The sequence below is a fragment of the Emericellopsis atlantica genome (genome assembly GCF_019669845.1).
Source record: "Emericellopsis atlantica unplaced genomic scaffold F5Z01scaffold_18, whole genome shotgun sequence".
In the NCBI taxonomy this organism is placed as follows: Eukaryota; Fungi; Ascomycota; class Sordariomycetes; order Hypocreales; family Bionectriaceae; genus Emericellopsis; species Emericellopsis atlantica.
This window is the reverse complement of record NW_025764720.1, coordinates 103,058-122,545: the sequence shown is the minus strand read 5'-3', so window position 1 is coordinate 122,545 and position 19,488 is coordinate 103,058. Positions and strand designations below refer to the sequence as shown.

At 58.0% G+C, this 19,488-nt stretch overlaps 11 protein-coding genes across 11 annotated transcripts; 5 read left to right on the top strand and 6 right to left on the bottom strand.

Annotated features, from left to right (window-relative positions):
* Window positions 1–80: 80 nt before the first annotated feature.
* Window positions 81–1,191, bottom strand: F5Z01DRAFT_169619 (dienelactone hydrolase). Its single transcript, XM_046257881.1, has 2 exons — window positions 942–1,191; window positions 81–854 (listed from the first exon to the last, which is right to left on the bottom strand). The coding sequence occupies exons 1-2, from the start codon at window positions 989–991 to the stop codon at window positions 146–148; spliced, it is 759 nt and encodes a 252-aa protein (XP_046116893.1). The 5' UTR covers window positions 992–1,191; the 3' UTR covers window positions 81–145.
* F5Z01DRAFT_658900 (Isochorismatase-like protein) lies at window positions 1,158–2,059 on the bottom strand. The gene is made up of 2 exons (XM_046263724.1): window positions 1,630–2,059; window positions 1,158–1,577 (listed from the first exon to the last, which is right to left on the bottom strand). Exons 1-2 carry the CDS (start codon window positions 2,014–2,016, stop codon window positions 1,392–1,394), a joined length of 573 nt encoding a protein of 190 aa, XP_046116892.1. The 5' UTR covers window positions 2,017–2,059; the 3' UTR covers window positions 1,158–1,391.
* Window positions 2,060–2,139: 80 nt separating this feature from the next.
* F5Z01DRAFT_169635 (uncharacterized protein) lies at window positions 2,140–3,846 on the bottom strand. The gene is made up of 3 exons (XM_046257882.1): window positions 3,258–3,846; window positions 2,610–3,207; window positions 2,140–2,560 (listed from the first exon to the last, which is right to left on the bottom strand). Exons 1-3 carry the CDS (start codon window positions 3,589–3,591, stop codon window positions 2,263–2,265), a joined length of 1,230 nt encoding a protein of 409 aa, XP_046116891.1. The 5' UTR covers window positions 3,592–3,846; the 3' UTR covers window positions 2,140–2,262.
* A 279-nt stretch (window positions 3,847–4,125) lies between these two features.
* F5Z01DRAFT_624495 (putative short-chain dehydrogenase) lies at window positions 4,126–4,971 on the top strand (the record flags this gene model as incomplete). Its single annotated transcript, XM_046261377.1, has 1 exon — window positions 4,126–4,971. The coding sequence occupies one exon, from the start codon at window positions 4,126–4,128 to the stop codon at window positions 4,969–4,971; it is 846 nt and encodes a 281-aa protein (XP_046116890.1).
* A 201-nt stretch (window positions 4,972–5,172) lies between these two features.
* On the top strand, window positions 5,173–7,851 carry F5Z01DRAFT_658894 (homoaconitase). The gene has a single exon (XM_046263723.1). The coding sequence runs from the start codon at window positions 5,378–5,380 to the stop codon at window positions 7,637–7,639; it is 2,262 nt and encodes a 753-aa protein (XP_046116889.1). The 5' UTR covers window positions 5,173–5,377; the 3' UTR covers window positions 7,640–7,851.
* A 677-nt stretch (window positions 7,852–8,528) lies between these two features.
* F5Z01DRAFT_682203 (putative dimethylaniline monooxygenase) lies at window positions 8,529–10,308 on the top strand (the record flags this gene model as incomplete). Its single annotated transcript, XM_046265749.1, has 2 exons — window positions 8,529–8,574; window positions 8,660–10,308. 2 exons carry the CDS (start codon window positions 8,529–8,531, stop codon window positions 10,306–10,308), a joined length of 1,695 nt encoding a protein of 564 aa, XP_046116888.1.
* Window positions 10,309–10,349: 41 nt separating this feature from the next.
* Window positions 10,350–11,955, bottom strand: F5Z01DRAFT_169694 (uncharacterized protein). The gene has a single exon (XM_046257883.1). It carries the CDS (start codon window positions 11,504–11,506, stop codon window positions 10,409–10,411), a length of 1,098 nt encoding a protein of 365 aa, XP_046116887.1. The 5' UTR covers window positions 11,507–11,955; the 3' UTR covers window positions 10,350–10,408.
* Window positions 11,956–12,337: 382 nt separating this feature from the next.
* On the top strand, window positions 12,338–13,851 carry F5Z01DRAFT_682201 (major facilitator superfamily domain-containing protein; the record flags this gene model as incomplete). The annotated part of the gene is made up of 2 exons (XM_046265748.1): window positions 12,338–12,466; window positions 12,523–13,851. 2 exons carry the CDS (start codon window positions 12,338–12,340, stop codon window positions 13,849–13,851), a joined length of 1,458 nt encoding a protein of 485 aa, XP_046116886.1.
* A 308-nt stretch (window positions 13,852–14,159) lies between these two features.
* Window positions 14,160–15,696, top strand: F5Z01DRAFT_637714 (Saccharopine dehydrogenase-domain-containing protein; the record flags this gene model as incomplete). Its single annotated transcript, XM_046262308.1, has 5 exons — window positions 14,160–14,364; window positions 14,438–14,585; window positions 14,651–14,723; window positions 14,794–14,918; window positions 14,940–15,696. The coding sequence occupies 5 exons, from the start codon at window positions 14,160–14,162 to the stop codon at window positions 15,694–15,696; spliced, it is 1,308 nt and encodes a 435-aa protein (XP_046116885.1).
* A 150-nt stretch (window positions 15,697–15,846) lies between these two features.
* F5Z01DRAFT_675365 (uncharacterized protein) lies at window positions 15,847–16,620 on the bottom strand (the record flags this gene model as incomplete). Its single annotated transcript, XM_046265137.1, has 1 exon — window positions 15,847–16,620. The coding sequence occupies one exon, from the start codon at window positions 16,618–16,620 to the stop codon at window positions 15,847–15,849; it is 774 nt and encodes a 257-aa protein (XP_046116884.1).
* A 100-nt stretch (window positions 16,621–16,720) lies between these two features.
* F5Z01DRAFT_169606 (uncharacterized protein) lies at window positions 16,721–18,076 on the bottom strand. Its single transcript, XM_046257880.1, has 3 exons — window positions 17,347–18,076; window positions 17,051–17,111; window positions 16,721–16,893 (listed from the first exon to the last, which is right to left on the bottom strand). Exons 1-3 carry the CDS (start codon window positions 17,785–17,787, stop codon window positions 16,763–16,765), a joined length of 633 nt encoding a protein of 210 aa, XP_046116883.1. The 5' UTR covers window positions 17,788–18,076; the 3' UTR covers window positions 16,721–16,762.
* Between the last annotated feature and the right edge of the window lie 1,412 nt (window positions 18,077–19,488).

Below are 19,488 nucleotides of genomic sequence, written 5' to 3'. Positions count from 1 at the left end.
CCGCTGCGACGTTACAGCCATGACGATCATTAGCCCACAGATGCGGTGAGGGGCCAATACTACATGCGCCAGCTACGGATAGCCGTAGCTATCGTAGCTCATGGAGGCATAGAGTCATAAATCTTTATTCATTCTATCTGTCTATCTAGGCCAGCGAGAGCTGCGACTCGAACCACTCGACAGCCTGCTTAAAGGCCTGCTCCTTGGCGCGCTTGACATTCGGCTTGGTCATGTCGCCCCGGACAGCAAAGCCGTGCTGGACACCCGAGTGCAAGAAGATCTGCCAGTCCACGCCGGTCTTGGCCAGCACCTCCTCGGACTTGTGGCGCTTCTCGGTAGGGAAGATGTCGTCAAACTGGGCGGCGGCAATGGCCAGGGGTCCCGTGATGGCCGCGAGCTCCTCCTCGTCGACAAAGGACGGGTGGGCGAGAAAGGTGGCGCCGATGCCGTTCTTGTAGTGACGGACGCAATACTTTGCGCCAAAGCAGTAGCCGGCGGCGCCGATCTTGGTGTAGCCCTGCTGCTTGGCCCACTGGAGGGCCTCGGCGGTGATGGCGTCGGCCTGCTCGACGCCGTGCGGGTTGTTGCCGTCGCTGCCCTTTTGCAGCCAGCCCATGAGGTCGAAGCCCTCGGGCGGGTTGAGGGGGCCCGGGTCGCCGTTGAAGAGGTCGACGACGACGCAGGCGAAGCCCTCGGCGGCAAAGGCGTCGGCCATGAGCTTGGAGTTCTGCCAGATGCCGATGATGTCGGGGAGGTAGACGACGAGGGTCTTGTTGTTGTGGTTGGTGGTGGTGGGCTTGGCGAAGTAGGCATCAATCTTGCCAATCTTGATGTTCTCGCCTGACGGGGTGCCTCTGTTGTGCGTCAGTGTCGGTTCTAACCTTCTGCCCAGTCGCGAACAATTTCTAAGATCGCGATGAGGCAAGACAAGATGTACTTACTCGTGCAGGTGGCCCAAGGCGCAGCAACGACCGGGTTGGTTGGAAGCCATGATGGATTGTGAATTGCTTGACGAGGTAATACGATTAAGAATTGATGGATAGCGTGTCTGGTTGAGCAGTGAAACTCCTCAAGATGAAGAGATCGCGAAGAGGTTAAGAGGGAGGGATGGCTTCATATTCCGAAAACCCGCGAATCTATTCGAATGCGCTCATCGCCCCTCGTCGATGTCATGTCCCCACCACCGTGGAGCATCAAGTGCCGACTTCCAGCCCCAGAGTCAATTGCTGAACAATCAGCAAGCCTCGGAGATGCGGAAGCGGACTTGCGGTTCCAATGGTGGGTGGCGGCTACTGCACGAGCTGATGGATTTCCGAGTGTCGGCTCACGAAGGAGAATCTATTTAAGATTGAACTACATACAGTTCGTAGATTGAAGATCAACCACCCCGACTATACAATCTCGTCGCTCTGCACGACAGTCCCGATGGCATCCCCCAGCTCGGCGAGAACCGTCCGTGTCAACTCGTCCCCCTTGACGCCGGGGATGTCGCGATCACCGACAGCATCACCCGCAATCACCACGTCGTAGCCATTCTCCATGGCCTGGCGCGAGGTCATGGTAACACAGACGTGGGCCTGCATTGGGAATTAGCATCTCTCTAGTAGACTACGTAGCAATGCAACGCACCATGTAGCCCGTCACGACGACCTTCTTACGCCCCGTCTTCTGGAGCAGCTGGTGCAGGTTCGTCTGGGTGAAGGGCCCGGGGAAGTTCTTGGTGACAACCGACTCGCCACTACGCGGCGTCAACTCCTGGAACTCCTCGGCCAGCGCGGTGCCGGGCGTGAAGATGGGGGCCCCCTCGGGCGTGGCGTGGACGACGTGCACAAGGGGGGCACCAGCTGCGCGGTACTTTTCCAGCAGCGAGGCAATCTTGGCCCGGGATGCATCGACGTCGCGGACGGCCAGTTTGCCTGACGCGTACTCGTTCTGTGCATCGATGATGACGAGGACGCTGTCGTCTGTAGACGCCTTGGAGGGTGCGAGGCCGAGTATGGAGCGGAAAGATGCCATGTTGATGTGCTTGCTGCGTTCAATGGCCGAGGAAAGATATGTCAGGTGGTGAAATATATATATTCTGTGTCGATTGCCCGTGAATCGTGCGTTGGAGAACGCTTGATGCACAGCAGCATCATCACGACGCTATGGGCCGCCTTGGCGGTTTATGTGCCCCAAATCGGTATAACGTCTGCTCTAGCAAGGCGCCACCCACGAGTACAAATCTGGGGAGCGTGTGGTCTTTGCATCAGCCAATGTGAATTAACGCTTCTTCTCCCGGATCTTGAATCCAAACATCTCGTTGCTCTGGACCGAGTTTCTGTCTCTCATCTTCTCCGCCACTTCGACGCCCCCCACCGGCACCTTGTACTCCCAGTCGCCCTCCTTGCCGTCCACCTTGTACGGGAAGGGCAGGTACTCAGGCATCAGCCCCAGCTGGCGAAGCACGGTGCCCTGGTCCCATGAGATGTGCTCATGGTAGAGCCTGTCGCCCCGGATGTTGACGACGGCGGTAAAGGGCACCTGCACCTTGAGGTTCGTGGCGGGGACGCCTGGCAAGCTGGATACATTAGTTCGATGTGAGGTAGAATGTCAGACAGAGAACTTACAGCCAGTCGAGCTCGCGGTCGTGTGTGAACTTGAAGAGGAACTCGTCAATGACGCGGTCAATGCCCACCGTCCGACTCGTCAGCTCGAGGTCCGTGTCGGCGGAATTGTTAAAGATAAAGTTGTGGCGATAGAAATCTGTCAGCTTCGCCCGGCCGATGCCGCCCGTCAACGTGGGCGCGTGGTTCACATACGGCTCCTGGACCATAGTGCTCATGGTGTGCTCGACGCTGCGGTCCGCAAACTCGTAGTAGCAGTGCTCGTCCCAGATGCTCTCGAGGTCAAAGTAGGGCCCGTCCATTCGGGGCTTGAGGAACTGCAGCGTCCGCGTGTGCGCGACCGAATCGGTATTGTAGTGAAAATGCGCATGGTTGGGCGAGACAAAGTTGAAGGACTGTACAGAGGGATACCGATGCTCCACGAGGGTGGCTGACTTGGGAGCTGGCGGCGCGGTTGGCCCAACAATGTGACGGAGCGTTGGGTTGGGAGACGTTGCGAGGTCTTGAACATCAGCTTCGTCGAGGTAGACGACGTTGGCCACGATGGAGGGGAACTGGTCCAAGATGCCGCTCACGCTTTTCCATAGTCTTGCCGAGTAAGCTTGTTCACTCATGTCAGTCATGATGCATCTTCTAAGCTAGTTGACCTACCGACGAGTCCAATCTTCCCCTTGGGCTCGCATTTGGCACAGGCGCCCAGTCCTTCAATGGCCTCTTTCAGCGCATCCTCAGCTGATACTGACGCGAGGATCGAGCTGGGGATCTGGACAACAGCATAGCCCTCTTCCGCCCATTTCACGAGCGGTGACGGCGACTTGTCTGTGATTGTGATGGCCTCGTCTGTCGCCTCCGGCGTGGTCAGCAGGATGAGGCCAGGCCCGGTTCCCCGTCGCGAGAGTGGTGGGAGCAGTGCGATGCCTTGCGCCAGCTTCTGTAGGTCGGGCGAGGGTAGAGGGGCGGGTGGTTTCGTGATGTCTGCGTACATTGTGCTCTGGTTGCGGGATACGCTTCAATGTTCGAGTCGTAAGACTGGTTCAGTGCTGAGCAAGTATATGTTTACACGTAGTTAGTCGACACCAAATAGACTGGTTAGAGGCATTGGTGCATCATCATCATCATGGCACCCCTCATGGTTGGAGAAGCGACTGGACTGGACCGGACACCTGGACTGCATGTCGGACCACGGCGGGGGTCCCGCTAGAGTTACAGCGGCTCCAGTGGTGCCTGGACCCTTATCAGCCTGGCGTCGGAAAGGACACTCAACCCCGCTGAACAGCGCCTGGAGGGCTGGAGCCGACTGAAGCCCGTTCCGACTGTGACATCTCCACTGCCAGGCGTCCGAGTCCGTTCCGCTCCAACTCCAGAGGGGCAGCTGAACCACCTGTCTCGATGAATCCAGCCGTGGCTGTATTCGAAGCTGCGATTGAGCGGTGATGCTGTTATACTACCTTTTTTGGAATCTCTGTCCATCAATCGTCCAGACCTCACCTTGACATCAAGCCCTCACGTCAAGACCACCATGAGCTACCCCATCACCTCGGTGCGCTCTGCCTTTGAGCTCACCGGCAAGACCTTCATTGTCACCGGGGGCGCCCAGGGCATCGGGTTCGCCCTCGCCCACGCCATCTGCGAGATGGGCGGCAACGTCGCCATCTGGGACATCCAGCCGTCCCCCGCCAACCCGGACGCCTACGCCGCGCTCTCCTCCCAGTTTGGCGCCAAGACCGTCTACATCCAGAGCGACGTGTCCAAGCAAGGGGGTATCATGGACGCGTTCGACAAGACGATCCAGGAGTTCGGGACGGTGGATGGCGTGGTCCCGGCAGCAGGCATCGCCATTGACAAGCCCTTTATCGAGCAGACCTGGGACGAGTACAACCGCATCCAGGACATCAACGTGCGCGGCACCTTTTTCACCGTCCAGCTCGTCGCCAAGCACCTCATCGAGCGCAAGAAGAAGGGCAGCATCCTCCTCATCGCCTCGCAGTCCGCCCACATCGCCCTGCCAGGGTACCGCATGGCCGCCTACAACGCGTCCAAAGGCGCCGTCGCCATGCTCAACAAGGTGCTTGGTGTCGAGCTCGCCCCGCACGGCATCCGCGTCAACAGCATCTCGCCCGGCTTCGTCGACTCGGACATGACGCGCAACGTCCGCGAGAGCAAGAGCAAGCGCGAGGGCGAGCAGATGTGGATGGCGCCCCCGAATCAGCGACTCAGCACACAGAACGACCTCACCGGCGCCGCCGTCTACCTTCTCAGCGACGCGAGCGTGCACACGACGAGCGCGGACATTGCCATCACCGGCGGCCTGCACGCGGGCACCATTGATGGGCTGATTAGCTACGAGGCGCCAGGGGCGAAATGACTGAATTGACTGTGTCAGATACTTGTACACGGGATGACTCCTATGCTTTGGTGACATGATATCGTAGTATGTGTTCATGCGGGTTGGTAATGGTGCCGGTGGCATTGGTGCACGCAACTGTGATCACGTGCCCGTTTCCCCAGCCAGCACGTGCTCCAGGCACCAAGAGTCATGGTTCCACCAACCCGCATTTCGTCGATCTGCGACTTTGAAACTTTTATCGTGTTCGACAAACCACATCACCATGTATCGCCAAACTGCGGCCGCGCGGCCCAATGGGTTGCACGCCATGATTTGCAGACCGGTGAGTATCTGCGAAACGCTTCTCTTGCCGATCTATCTCCTCTGACCCTTCCAGTGTCGGTCTGGGTGGACTCGGTCTGTTAGCCGAGTGGTGCCGAGCCAGATGTCCCGCCAGATGCCTCATCAGTTGCGATCGCTCTCGACAACCCTCCGTCGCTGCTCCGCGACCAGCGCGCCGAATACGTCCATCCCCAATCCACCGTCGTTCTCGGAAGGGCTCCCCTCTTTCGACGCTTCTCGCAAGCAACCGCCCCAGACCTTGACGGAGAAGATTGTCCAGCGCTATGCTGTCGGCCTCCCCGAGGGCAAGCTCGTCCGGAGCGGCGACTATATCAGCCTGGAGCCCGAGCGATCCATGTCTCATGACAATTCGCACGCCATCATCTCCAAGTTCAAGAGCATGGGGGCTACCCAGGTGAAGCGCCCGGGCCAGATCGTCTTCACAATCGACCACAACGTACAGGACACCAGCGAAGCCAACCTGAGGCGCTACGCCCAGATTGAAGAGTTCGCCAAGGAGCACGGCATCGACCGGTATCCCGCAGGTCGAGGTATTGGTCATCAGATCATGGTGGAGGAGGGATATGCCTGGCCTGGAACCATGGCCGTGGCTTCGGACTCGCACAGCACCCACTACGGCGCTGTGGGCTGCCTCGGAACCCCCATTGTCCGCACGGACGCCGCGAGCATCTTGGCCACTGGTCGCACATGGTGGCAGATCCCGCCCATTGCGCGCGTCACGCTCAAGGGGACGCTGCCGGTGGGTGTGACAGGCAAGGACGTCATCGTCGCGCTCTGCGGCCTCTTTAAGAGCGATGTGCTCAACCACGCCATTGAGTTCACCGGCTCCGAGGAGACAATGGCGAGCCTATCGGTGGACAGCAGGATGACCATTGCCAACATGAGCTGTGAGTGGGGAGCCCTGACGGGCTTGTTCCCCATCGACCGTACCTTGGAACGCTGGCTACGCGGCAAGGCCAGCGAGGCCGCCATGCTCGACGACCGGACGACGCGACAGCGCATCACTCACGAGAGGGTCGACGAGCTGTTTGCCAACCCCCTCACCGCCGACGAGGGCGCCCAGTATGCGAAGCAGCTCTACCTTGACCTCTCCACCCTCTCGCCGTACGTCTCAGGGCCCAACTCAGTCAAAGTGGCCACGCCGCTCAACGAGCTGGCCCCGCAGAACATCAAGATCGACCGCGCATACATTGTGAGCTGTACCAACAGTCGCGCATCGGATTTGGCAGCGGCCGCTCAAGTCATCAAGGACGCCGCCAAGGCCAATGGCGGCGTCATCCCCAAGGTGGCCGACGGCGTCAAGCTATACATTGCCGCGGCCTCGCTGCCCGAGCAGGAGGCGGCCGAAGACGCCGGCGACTGGCAGGTTCTCTTGGATGCGGGCGCCGAGGCACTTCCCTCGGGTTGTGCCATGTGTATCGGTCTAGGCAAGGGCCTGCTCGAGCCGGATGAGGTCGGCATCAGTGCTAGCAACCGCAATTTCAAAGGACGTCTCGGTGCACGCTCCGCGCGCGCCTACCTGGCCAGTCCCGAGGTCGTCGCTGCCAGTGCGCTCAGTGGTGTCATCTCCGGTCCTGGCGCCCACCAGGTGCCAGAGGGCTGGTCGGGCGTGGAGCACGGCTACGGCAATGGTGCGCTGCCCAATCCTGTCAACGAGCTCGGCAACATGGTGGAGCAGCTCGAGTCTCTCATCGACCGGATCGAATCTGCCGGCCCCGATCCCTCCAAGGCCGACGACGCCGCGTTGGAGATCCTGCCTGGCTTCCCCGAGCGTATCAGCGGCGAGATCCTCTTCTGCGACGCCGACAACCTCGACACCGACGCCATCTACCCAGGCCGCATGACGTACCTAGACCAGGTGTCAAAGGCGGACATGGCAGAGGCATGCATGGAGAACTACGATCCGGACTTTGGCGCCAGCGCGCGGCCCAACGACATCCTCGTGGCCGGTTTCAACTTTGGATGCGGCTCCTCACGCGAACAGGCCGCAACGGCTCTTCTGGCGCGCCACATCCCTCTCGTGGTGGCGGGGAGCTTTGGCAACATCTTTGCGCGCAACAGCATCAACAATGCACTCATGGGTCTTGAAGTGCCGCGTCTCGTGGAGCGACTGCGCGCCCGCTTCTCGGCAGGTGAAGGGGGCCAGGAGAACCGATCTCCGACCCGCCGCACGGGGTGGACGCTTACGTGGGATGTGAAGCGTAGCGTCGTCGAGGTGTCCGAGGGTGAGGGCGGCGAGACGTGGACGGAGAAGGTGGGCCAGCTGCCGGCAAATGTGCAGGCGATCATTGCGGCGGGAGGTCTTGAGGCCTGGGTCAAGGCCCAGGTGGCCGCGTCGTCCTGATGGGTTGGATACTCGGTAGGCTGGTCGTTTCCGCCAGCGGATCAGGGCTACGGTGCTGGTTCTTGGACGACAAGACAGCGGTGCCATCTCAGGTTGGCAAGTTGACTACATCTGGCGGCTGTGTTAGAAATCACTTACACGCATTTAGAAGAATATAGAAGATAATACCATACCAAGGAAGCAATATGGCCCGTCTACGTAGTAGGAACCCTCCATCTGACTGCCACTTGGAGCTGGCGTTGGGAGTCTGACTGTGGCCGCCCTCATGTCCCCTCCGCCCTCACTCCTAAGCCATGAATGACAGTTCACGAGTCCACGAGCCGATTGTCGGACCACGCTGGCCAAACCCCAGATTCGGGCGCTGGCGTTAGACTCTGGGGTCTGGGCCCTGTTTCCGACTCTGTGGGTCCATGTTCCGAAGGTGCATTCCGACATCAGGGTCCAATCCGCGCGAGCGTTGATGCCACTCCTGCAGCCAGCTTTGTGTCTAGTGCAGACCTCCTCCTCCTTATCGCCAGCTGGGGGTGTAGGTATCCGACATCAACGACATAGAAAGCGGCTAAGGCACTGGCTGGATGCCTCTTATCCTTGACCCCGCTGGCGGGTCAGCCCCCTCTCGAGGAGGATACGGTCGAGGGTCAATTCCGCTGCATAGAGACAAGAGTGAGGAGACGCAAGACCCCTACCCAAGATACGGTGCACAGAGCGGGGGTCCAAGTGCTACTCGTGTCGGCTGTGGTCGTATCGTGTGATGCTAGAAACATATGACCTGAGCCTTGCTGCTGGCGGCCTGCCCTTCGAGCTGTGATATCGCTCGCGAACTCGCTGGGCTGACTGTCCATCGTGCGACCTGACATCTCCTCGAGAGCGAACAAGTCTGACATTCACAATGAGCAAGTTCGACAGCTCCTATGACATTGTGGTCGTTGGTGCTGGTACGTCCCTCTCACTGCCCAATCTAGTGCTCCAATAGCACTCCCTCTGAACTTCTCTTCTAGAGACCAATACTGACCCTCGCAGGCTGGTATGGCCTCGCGGCGGCCAAAGCTGCCTCCCAGATGATGCCCACCTCGACAATGGCCATACTCGAGTCGGCCGAGTCCTGCGGCGGCACCTGGTCGGCCAACCGTCTCTACCCAGGCCTCAAGTCAAACAACATGCGCGGCACCTACGAGTATCCAGACTTCCCCATGACGGACGCCTACGGCGTGGCCAAGGACCAGCACATCCCCGGCACTGTCCTGCACACATATCTCACGGACTTTGCCAAGGCGTTTGACCTCTTTGACAAGGTGCAGTTCCACACAAAGGTCGACGTCGTGGAGCCGACAGACGACGAGGCCTGGCGCATCAACGTCTCCACGCCCAAGGGCACAAAGACGTACCGCGCCGCCAAAATCATCCTGGCCACTGGCTTGACCAGCACTCCCAACATGCCCGAGTACAAGGGCGCAGAGACGTTTGGCGCGCCCCTGTTCCACGCAAAGGACTTTTGCACCCGAGCCGACGAGCTCAAGGGCGCCCAAAACACCGTCGTCGTGGGTGGTGCCAAGTCAGCCTACGACGTTGCGTACGCCATGGCCATGGACGGGTCGACAGTCCATCTCGTCGTCCGTGACAATGGCCACGGTCCCGTTTGGATCACGCCCTCCAAGGTGACGCCCTTTAAGAAACGACTGGACCAGCTGCTCCTGATCCGGTGGATGACCTGGTTCGCGCCTTGTCCCTGGGGCGGCGAGGATGGCTTCCCCGGTATCAGGAGGCTGCTGCACGGCACGAGGATTGGGCGCTGGATCACTGATTTCTTCTGGAAGACCCTAGGCGACGATGTCATCACCGCAGTCGGCTACGACGAGCACCCGGAGATGAAGAAGCTGAAGCCATGGAACTCGGCCTTTTGGATCGGCAGCGGGCTGAGCATCCACAACTATAACACCTCGCTCTGGGATCTGGTCCGTTCAGGACAGGTCAAGGTCCACGTCGGCCAGATTGACCATATCGAACCCAAGACGGTCGTTCTCGCGGATGGTACGCGCCTCGCTGCGGACGCCATGGTCTGCTCGACGGGTTGGAAGAAGGAATCCACCATCAAGTTCCAGGGCCTCAAGGACAACAGCTTTGGACTCGACTGCACGCCTGGTCAGCTCCGCGCCCTCAACGACAAGGCCGACAAGGACGTCCTCACCCAGTTCCCCCGCCTTGCCGACCAGCCCACCCTCAAGTTCACCCCCAAGGCGGGCGAGCCGCTGCGCTACTACCGCTTCATCGTACCGTCAAGCCACGTCTTTAAGAGAAACATTGCCTTTTCGGGCGCCGTATCGACCGTCAGCACGTCAACGTGCGCCACCATCCAGGGCCACTGGATCGCGGCCTACCTCGCCAACCAGCTGGACCGGACGCCCATGACGCAGGCGGAGATCACGGAGGAGATCATGCTGCACACGCAGTGGGGCAAGTGGCGCTTCCCGTGTGGCTACGGTGCGAGTCTGCCTGATTTTGTGTTTGAGGGTCTGCCGTATGTTGATATGCTGCTGCGTGATTTGGGGCTGAATAGTCATCGCAAGGGGAGCTGGTGGCGCGAGCTGACGAGTCCGTATCTGCCGAGGGACTTTCGGGGGCTTGTGGAGGAGTGGCAGCATGTGCACGATGAGCCTTTGAAGAAGAAATGAGGTGCGGGAGGTGGTTGAGCTGAGTTGGCGTTGGTCTTGATTGGCATGCTTTGATAGTCGGTCCTTCTGGAGACTTCGAATTAACTAAATGTTGCCCCTGCTAAAGGTCCTCGCCAGTATCAATATCCTGAAGCTCCTCCAGTATCGAGTCCTTGACCGACTGATCGGCCCAGCACATTTCCACGGCGTTGCGCACCAGTCCCACCATCTCCCCCTTGGTCAGACCCCCATAATGGTACGCCTTCTCCATGTTGCCGTCTACCCATACATCGTGCATATACACGGGGTCGTCGCTGTTGATGCAGAACTTGACGCCCCTGTCCAGTAGCTGGCGCAGCTTGGGAAATAGCACCTCTGTCTTTGTCCGTCGGTGGTACGCGTGGGGACAGAGCGTGAGGCCAATGTTTTTGTCCACCAGGCCCTGGATGAGCTTGTCGTCGTCGAGCGCATCAAGGCCGTGGTCGATCCTCTCGATCCCAATGTCGAAGATGGCCTGGCGAATGTGCTCATGGGTGTCTGTCTGTCCAAAGTCACAGTGTGTGGTAATATGCAGGCCATCTTGCTTGGCTCTCTCGAAGCATTGCTTGAACAACACGGGTGGTCGCTTAAAAGCATTGCTCGCTAGTCCCACAGCGTGGAACAGTCCCTTGCCAGTTGGCGTATCGGCCCACGGGAGTGCTTGCTCGTAGGCCTTTGCGCCCTCCTCCACTGGCTCGTCCCTGAGGAAGCAGAAAATCCACTTGCTCTTGACGCCGTACTCCTTCTCGCCATCCTGCTGCGCACGAAGGTACCCATTCAGGACGTGCTCAAATGGGATGCCCCGTCTCGTGTGCGCCTGTATGTCGAAGAATGGCTCAGCCCATCTGACGTTCATCTCAGAGCACCTCTTGAGGTAGTCCATGGACATGTCGTAAAAGTCGTCCTCTGTCCTCAGCACATCGCATCCGGCAAAGTAGGCCTCCAGGAACGTGGGCACATCCTTCCTCCCGCCTTGTTCGGGGCGATGGTTGTATGTGACCTTGTAGGACTCGAGGAGCTCTTCATATGTGTGGTACGTGACGCCCTTTGTGACGACTGGTATCCTGTTGCGTTGGGCGAGGGCCCATCGGATGGCAGGGCGAAGGGTGCCCTCAATGTGGACATGGATCTCGATCTTGGGGAGGGACTGGATGAAGGGGCTGATCTCAAGGCCGTCCATCTTGGTTGTCGATTCTCACCTTGGATTTTCTTTTGGTTTTGGCAATTCTGTGAGGCTGGGTGACCAACAGAGGATTGGACGTTGGCCAAATGACCACTTGGCATGTTACGAGTCACGAGTCTTACGACATGACAGAGTCTGTTGAGAGACCGCGAACCGGCGCAATCCGTAATTGCCCATAGTCAAGGTCTCCCTCGATAAGGCTTGAAGGATCGCTACATGACACGCGGTTTCGGGATCCAGCCAATTGCGCACTGGCAAAGCCGATTGTCGACATGGGAATCTTCAAATGGTCCTGTCAGGTGGGCTCGTCGGCAATCGTCACCGGACCAAGTATCCGTCGCACTGTCTTGACCGCCCTTAAGTTGGAGCTATACACAGTGCCAAAAGCGAGCGGACTGTGCCGACCGACAACAACCACCTCCGTCCTCAGTTATCGCAACTCGCACCATCTCTCCACAACTCTCGCGTCCAATGCCTCCGCTCGCATCCACACCAGCACATGGTTCGCCGCTTCTTTGACCCAGTATGTCGATGTGCGGGCGCTGAGGCTCTGGTATTGATATGGCAGCCGAAGTCGGCAGCAGGGGGCAGCAGATAAGGTTGCTGTATGGAGGGCATGCGACGTGGTGATCGTTGACTATTTGAGATGATGGTCCCCTCATGAGGGATCTGGTTTTCGCGACCCCCATCGACCCAGAAAGGCTTCTCTTCAAACACCTGGGACCAGAGCATCTCCTCGTCAAGATGGGCAGTCAACCAGCAACCGATGCCCCCATCACCATGGAGCCGATGGCCTCACCCGTCGTCGTCGAGCCATCGACACCGCACATGGCGAAGCGAGTGCTGAGGAAGATTGATCGCACAATCATCCCGCTACTGTTCGTCACGTACATGTTCAACTTTATGGACAAGGTCATCCTATCCAGTGCTGCCGTGTTTGGCCTGCGCGACGACAATGTGAGTCGAAGACACTCGTGGCTACGTACCAGGCAGACTGATGCTGACCATCGCAGAACCTCCAAGGACAGCAGTACAGCTGGCTGGGCAGCGCCTTTTACTTTGGCTACCTCATCTGGGAGTATCCCACGACGATTCTCATCGCTCGTCTGCCTACTGCCAAGTACCTTGCCGGCAACACGGTCTTTTGGGGCGTGGCCGTGGCCATGACGGCCGCTTGCACCAACTTTGCGGGACTCGTGACTGTGCGCTTCATGCTCGGTGTCGCAGAGGCCACCATCACGCCGGCTTTCATGTTCCTGACATCGACCTGGTACACGCGTGACGAGATGCCCTTTCGCCTGGGCATCTGGTTCGCAGGCAACTCTGTGGGCGGACTGCTCTCCAGTTTGTTGGCCTATGGCGTGGGCCACATTGACGACCACGTCGGACCTTGGCGATGGATGTATATCATCCTCGGTGTCGGCACGTTCCTCTGGTCCATCCCAATCTTCATCTGGCTGCCCGACTCCATCACCAAGGCGCGTTTCCTCAACGAGGAGGAGCGCCAGTTCGCGGCTGATCGTGTCGTCGTCGCCGGCACGGGCATCACGGAAAACAGCAAGTGGAAGCTCGAGCAGGTCAAAGAGTGCTTTATGGATCCCAAGACCTACCTCATCCTCAGCATCGAGCTGCTCTCGCAGATCCCCAACGGCGGCTCGCAGTCGTTCAGCAACATTGTCGTCAAGTCGTTTGGCTTCACCTCGCTACAGAGCACCCTCATCAACATCCCCTACTCCATCCTGACAGCGAGCATCATCGCCGGCACAGGCTGGCTCGCCGGGCGCTTCCGAAAGGCCAACACGCTGCTCATCATCGCCGTCGTCCTCCCCTGCGTCACCGGCGCCGCCATGATCTACAACAGAGACCACATCTCCCACGGCGTCCAGCTCTTCGCCTACTTCCTCCTCGCCCCGGGCCCGGCTGCCATGCCTCTCAACATGTCCCTCGTGCAGGCCAACTACCGCGGCGTCACCAAGAAGATGACCATGACCGCCATGATCTTCATCATGTACTGCACGGGCAACATTGCCGGACCGCACCTGTTCCGCCAGTACGAGGCGCCCACCTACCAGACGGCCTTTCAGACCATCATGATCTGCTACGCGCTCGTCATCGTCATGGTCCTGATGCTCCGGGGCTACCTCATCTGGCTGAACAAGAAGCGCGCTGCTGTGGAGGGCTTTGTTGGCAGCGCGGGCGCGGCGGGTGCGGTGGGTGACGGCAAAGTTATCGGAGAAGATGTGAGGAATGTCCAGCAAGTGGTCGAGGAGGTGCAGCTAAGGCCGGAGGACTACGAGGACGTGACGGATTGGAAGACGGTTGGCTTTCGCTATAGGTACTAGATAGACAATGGGGTAGGAAAAAGTCCGCATGATGGAGTACACCCTCCTCCACCGACTAAACAATTACCCCTGAGATCGCATCACATACATTGCACGCACAAACTCCGCCAGCCAACTCCGCCAAATGTCCGCCATCGTCTCGCCGCCAACCAACGTGAACATGCCACATTCGTTCATAAGGAGATGCAGTTCTGCCTTTCAATTCGATGTTATTAGCCTGGAACTCTCGCCTTGTCTCGTGGAAGCCGAAGTGACAACCGACTCTCAATTGCACGAAACGCGATTGAACATTGACCAAACATAGCACCATGGTCGCGGCCAAAGACAAGGCCTCTCGGCCCTACGGTATCATCGTGATGGGAGCGACGGGGGTTACGGGCACAATGGTCTGCGAGCACATTGCAGCCAACCTGCCCACGAACCTCGAGTGGGCGATCGCAGGGCGCTCGCCGGAGCGCCTTTCCACGTTGGCGGCCAAGCTCAAGTCGGCCTGTCCGGATCGAGTGCAGCCATGTGAGCATCTCTTCCCGTCCTGAACTGGGTTGGCGTCCGTCGCACGTGTGCTAATTAAGTTGGCGCCCAACAGCATTGGAGGTTGTGATCCCGAATGATCCCACGACGCTCGGCGCGGCGATTGGCAAGGCCAAAGTCTGTATCAGCGTCGTGGTCTACCACGAAGATGGGGAGTCAGTTGTGCAGGCGTGTGTCCAGCAAGGCACAGACTACGTGGACTGGTTCGTCGCCCTCCTTGTCCTTGGTCCTATGCGTTGAGGAGAGTCGTCTGACGGCAGCTTGATAGTGCCTCGGTGCCAGTTTTGCTCCGAGATTGGATCTCCAAGTATCACAAGCAAGCAGAAGAAAACGGGGTCGCCGTAAGTACACGCTATCAAGGACAAGCTCCACGTACGCATGACACAGGGGCTGACACGGCCATGCACATAGCTCATTCACGCGTGCGGCGCCTTATCGGGCGAGATGGATCTCCTCGCCATTCACGCGCATCGGACGATCTCTGAGAAGTGGGCGACTCAAATGGGCAAAGTGACCCTCCGTGCAGACTATCTCGAGTAAGTTTACCATTGTCTCAGCACCAGGTGCTTCAACACACAGGCTGACGGACCCAGTAGCTCCAACGTCAGCGGCGGCACCTTGCGGACAATGATCACAGTCGCAAGTGGCGGTCCTAAAGACACGGCCGCAGCAGGAGATCCCTCTTTACTGACCCCGGTGCCGTACACTACCACAGTAAATACCGTCCGGGGTGTCCATCGGCACCCTGTTCTCGGTCTGCTCTCGGACTCTTCCATGACGGGCCTTCAGGCCCGTACTCTGATCAACAGATCCTGGGGTCTGCTGGGTGGTCCCAAGGGTAGCTGGGGCCCTAAGTTTCAGTACAACCAGTACGAAAGGGCCCATTCGTACCTGGGCGGCATTCTCAGTGTCCTTCGCTACCAGACTATCATCTTCCTGCTCTCGCTCGTCCGATTCGCCTGGTTCAAGAACCTGCTGCTACGCAGTATACCACCCGTGGGCAGCGGCCCTACAGCGGAGGAAAGCAAGAGCCAGCCCTTTACGGCGACGGTGCTCGTGGAGGCGGACCCGTCCGTGGAGAAGAACCGCGGCAAGGGCTGTCTTGTCAAGATGCGGTACGCGGCGGGTAGCTATCCTTTTGTAGCCATGCTCCTGGCACAGGCGGGCGCCACGCTACTGTACGATCGGAACTTGTCGGCCGGTAACCAGGGTGGTAGTCTGACTGCAGGCGTTCTGGGACCAGACTTTGTGAAGAGGGCAGAATCCGGGGGTCTCGAGATAGAGACGACCATGCTGTATGATCTACAGTGTTAGTAGAGCTTTGAATCCACGTGAGTACACAGGATTGACTAGGTCGTTTTTTTGCTGTATGCTGCATTCCATACATGCCCGAAGACCCAATAGAGCAGTGCAAGCGAGCAATACATGACGAACCTCGAGGCACTGCAGAGCTCCCCTTCCATATCAACCCGTGACATTCCGAATACCTTTCATGACAAGCCAGCCAGCGAGGAGTGAATGAAACCACCCACCAACTGAACCCTCAATGAGTGTTGGTTTCTCGTCATCCCGCCTCCACATCCACGTCTCGTTCACAAACAACACATGATCACCATCGTCATCAAGTTGCACCTCGGCGAGGATCAAACCGTGAGGCGCAGATCCTTTGAACGACAGAGGGGCCTCGATGACTAGCTCGACTCGCTCGGACCGTGAGGTGCTTCCCTTGCCGTGATACGCCACTCGGTAGACACCGTTGACGATATCACCATTGTGGAAAGCAAGAGCCCGTATCCAATCTTTATCAAAAGTGCGTCGGAGGCGGGGTTCGCCTATGGCGTTGCGCATCAAGTACGCCTGCGGCGTCGAGCTGAATGCGACTTGAGCACCCACGGCGTACGCCCTCATGAGCAGCGAGGGCGTCTCTCCCTCATCCGCAACGATCGTGGCCGGGATGGCCAGGCTAGAGACAGGCACAGGAAGGGACACGACGCGCTCATATGTCAGCACCCAGCCCGCGTCGTCCGCGCGCACTTGTTCAGGTAGGCTGGCCGGCGTCCAGGGCAGGGCGTTTGCTGGCGCGTCACGCGTGCGTGAGGCGGGGCGACGGCCTTTTGTCGATGAGGTATGGCGCGAGACTTGCCACGAGAAGTACGCCAAGTAGATGGTTGGAAGTGCGACAGGGAGCGCCAAGGCGAGCTTGACCCATGTAGGGCGGCTACCAAGCAAGGACTGCATCATGGGGTTATGATTCATGTGTGTACTGGATGGAACGGCGTAGTATCTTACATCCGCTTCTTCCAGTCATGTAGTACATTATTCAGTTAGAGGGGTTAGGGCCTAATCGGATATTCATAAGACAGCGGTGTAGTGAGCTACCCTATATTGGACACAGCAAGATCTCTCCTCTCCTCCGCCACCTCGCCAAGAACGACGACGGAATATGGCGCGATGGTCCCCAAAGTCCAAACCCCCGCAATTCGGAGGCAGGCTTGAAGAACCACGACGTTGGTGTGTTATACAACCGTCCTTGAAGTGTTTGATGCATTTTGCAAACACCCATCATGGCTCCCGCGACACATCCCTGTGAAAACGGCGTCGTATTGAACGAGACATCTATAAGAGCAGGATCTATTCAGGTTCCAGGGGTGCTAACTCTCAAGCTGACGCAGCGTCTCTAGCCCCGACTGCCGCTCGATGGGCACGTCACGACATGCTAGCACAGCCATGTGCCCATTTAGTACAAGGTGCAATCCAAAAGGCTCTGATAGCGGACCACGCCAGCCGTGACATCGCACTGCTTGTCCGTATCCGTGTTGACGACGCAGTTACCGACGACGTTGTCATCCAGGTCCACCAAGTCGTTGCCACGGGCAGCGTACCAGGCTGTAAATTGAAGGAAGGGGTGTTAGCGAAATTCACTCGTCAAGGTTCTTGCGGAGGAGGAGGTTCAAGCTCCTGGATGCACTTACTTCGGTGGAAGTCGGGGAAGTGCTGCTCAGCTACCGTGGGACAGCCCGTGCCAGGCCAGTTGGCGCAGTCGCCGTCGCCCCATACGACGCGGACGCCATCATTGCTGCTGACGTCGCTTGCTGAGTTGACGAGGCCGGCGTTGTTGAGCACGTCACAGTCCAGTGAGTCGGCAACTAGCCACTGGTTGCCCGTTCCTCCTACGGGGCCGCCAAAGCCAGTGATGGCGGAGGCGACGAGCCAGTACGCCTGCACATGCGACAGGCCGCCCAAGAGGGCAAGGAGGGATGCGCTTGTTTGGAAATGCATTCTTGAGAGTTGAGGGTTGAGATGTGCTCTTTGACCGAGTGATGTAGCTTCCAAAGGGGGTTTCTGTGGCCGTGGAAGAACATACCAATTTATACCCAGGGACCAGAACCCAGGGACAGTGTCCATGAGAAGACACTCTGGCTAGGCTGATGCGCAAACGTCATAGGGCATGCCAAAAGTCCATCGCCCGGACTCTGAAGCTTGTCCTCGCTTCATCCTTTGATCGACAAGCGTACATGCAGCGGCCAAAATTCGGCAAGCTGCCAAGAACTCGTCCCAGCCAACTACCGGCATCCCAGAGGCGTCGCTCATGTGCCGCGCACGATGATGGGCATGCTCTTCAGGATTTTGTCGGGGAAGACACAACTCGCTTCTTCTACTTTGTGCTAATTTAGGCCTCCAGGTCTCTTATCGCGGCGGTGCAAGACCTCAGATACCAAGACGGCTTATAGTGATAGCCTAAACACAGCGACATCAACCATTCTTGTCTTCATTCTCTTACCGTCCGACGGCTCCTTGTCAATCGTTTGGCCATGCATGTATAGTCCTCAATGGCATAGGATGGCTGCCTAGTCGTCTCTCGCATGGCGTCCGAAGGATCTGCCAAGATACCTTTCAAAGGATCTGCCAAGAGACTATGACAAACTGCTGACGGTGTCTGTACGTACTAGCATGCATAGTTGCATACGTAAACCCCAACGGTCATGTTGTGTCAGCACGGCAAGGGCGGCGCAGACCATGCAGGGTTTGTCCGTCAGCCCTGTGCAAAGTCGGCAGTCGACATGTCCTCAAGGGGCAGCCCTGCCAAGCGGGCATTCTTTCTCGAGTCGCCAGACAAGAGAAACCATCGGTGGACCAGGCGTACACACTTTACTCATAAGCACGTAGTTGATGGGCTGCGGCGGTGTTCACCCGGTCGATCGGCAGTGCGCCAGTCAAAAATTCGACCTTGTGTTGAAGTCTACTAGGCCTAGTTCTGACCCTCTGGGATACGTACCAACTATGAGTATTGGTCTAAGCTGCGGGAAGGAGTATGGGGTAACCTCAGGCGTTGCAGATCACCCCACGGGGTCAGACTGTATAAGACTGTACCAAATATGACATCTGATCGCCGATCGATGCATCAATATGTCAATTGTTTGGTGGCTTTTGTTTCGGCAACTACGCAGCATAGCGGGACCCAGAGACATGCCGATATCCCCGAGGCTTCAAGTCCATCCAAGGTTCCATGCTCGCTTCAACTATCCAACACTGACGAGACAGCTATGAGGACACAGAAAACCTTGGTCAGAAGGGCATGGGTGATCTCGACTGCGCTACAAGTCACAAGGTCTATCCTAGGAACCTAAGACCCAGTGGACGATACCTAGACGGGATCCAGTATCTTCCACTGGATATAGTCGCATGTGACAGGATAAAGATAGTATAGAGTCTCTGTATGTCACCGTTCATCAGTTTCCGTTCAATCGCTTGCGCTCGGCGTTTTCGGAGGGGATCGACCCGCGCGTTCCTTCTTATAGTCTCGTACCTGCGCCAATCATCGTCTCCGGGTTCCTTTGAAATGGCATCATGCACTTGGACTGGAGCCGGGGTATTTGGGGCAGGTACTTTGATACCTATTTGTACAACTTGTCCAGCACGAAACGATTATTAATCCAAGCCAGGGTTCAGGAGAATTCTTCCTGATCATCCTCCGTGGGCTTTAGGGGGATTCTCGAGGTCAACGTCCCATCCACAGAATCCATGATAATAAAAGACCCAAGCTATTGGGGACTCTCATCCTTCAGACCCCAGCTGTGCACAACGGTGGCTGGAGTTGGGGTGTTC

What these genes read in the sequence shown, in the direction of transcription:
- F5Z01DRAFT_658894 (XM_046263723.1), top strand. Translation starts at nt 5,378, where the DNA reads ATGTCCCGCCAGATGCCTCATCAGTTGCGATCGCTCTCGACAACCCTC.
- F5Z01DRAFT_169694 (XM_046257883.1), bottom strand. Translation starts at nt 11,506, where the DNA reads ATGGACGGCCTTGAGATCAGCCCCTTCATCCAGTCCCTCCCCAAGATC.
- F5Z01DRAFT_169619 (XM_046257881.1), bottom strand. Translation starts at nt 991, where the DNA reads ATGGCTTCCAACCAACCCGGTCGTTGCTGCGCCTTGGGCCACCTGCAC. An exon ending in GCCTTGGGCCACCTGCACGA is followed by an intron (nt 855 to 941) that starts GTAAGTACATCT and finishes GACGCACAACAG; the next exon opens with AGGCACCCCGTCAGGCGAGA.
- F5Z01DRAFT_169606 (XM_046257880.1), bottom strand. Translation starts at nt 17,787, where the DNA reads ATGGACACTGTCCCTGGGTTCTGGTCCCTGGGTATAAATTGGTATGTT. An exon ending in ACTTCCACCGAAGTAAGTGC is followed by an intron (nt 17,112 to 17,346) that starts ATCCAGGAGCTT and finishes CTAAATGGGCAC; the next exon opens with ATGGCTGTGCTAGCATGTCG. An exon ending in GTCGGGGCTAGAGACGCTGC is followed by an intron (nt 16,894 to 17,050) that starts GTCAGCTTGAGA and finishes TGTATAACACAC; the next exon opens with CAACGTCGTGGTTCTTCAAG.
- F5Z01DRAFT_169635 (XM_046257882.1), bottom strand. Translation starts at nt 3,591, where the DNA reads ATGTACGCAGACATCACGAAACCACCCGCCCCTCTACCCTCGCCCGAC. An exon ending in GGGGAAGATTGGACTCGTCG is followed by an intron (nt 3,208 to 3,257) that starts GTAGGTCAACTA and finishes TGAGTGAACAAG; the next exon opens with CTTACTCGGCAAGACTATGG. An exon ending in GACCGCGAGCTCGACTGGCT is followed by an intron (nt 2,561 to 2,609) that starts GTAAGTTCTCTG and finishes TAATGTATCCAG; the next exon opens with CTTGCCAGGCGTCCCCGCCA.
- F5Z01DRAFT_658900 (XM_046263724.1), bottom strand. Translation starts at nt 2,016, where the DNA reads ATGGCATCTTTCCGCTCCATACTCGGCCTCGCACCCTCCAAGGCGTCT. An exon ending in TCGTCGTGACGGGCTACATG is followed by an intron (nt 1,578 to 1,629) that starts GTGCGTTGCATT and finishes TTCCCAATGCAG; the next exon opens with GCCCACGTCTGTGTTACCAT.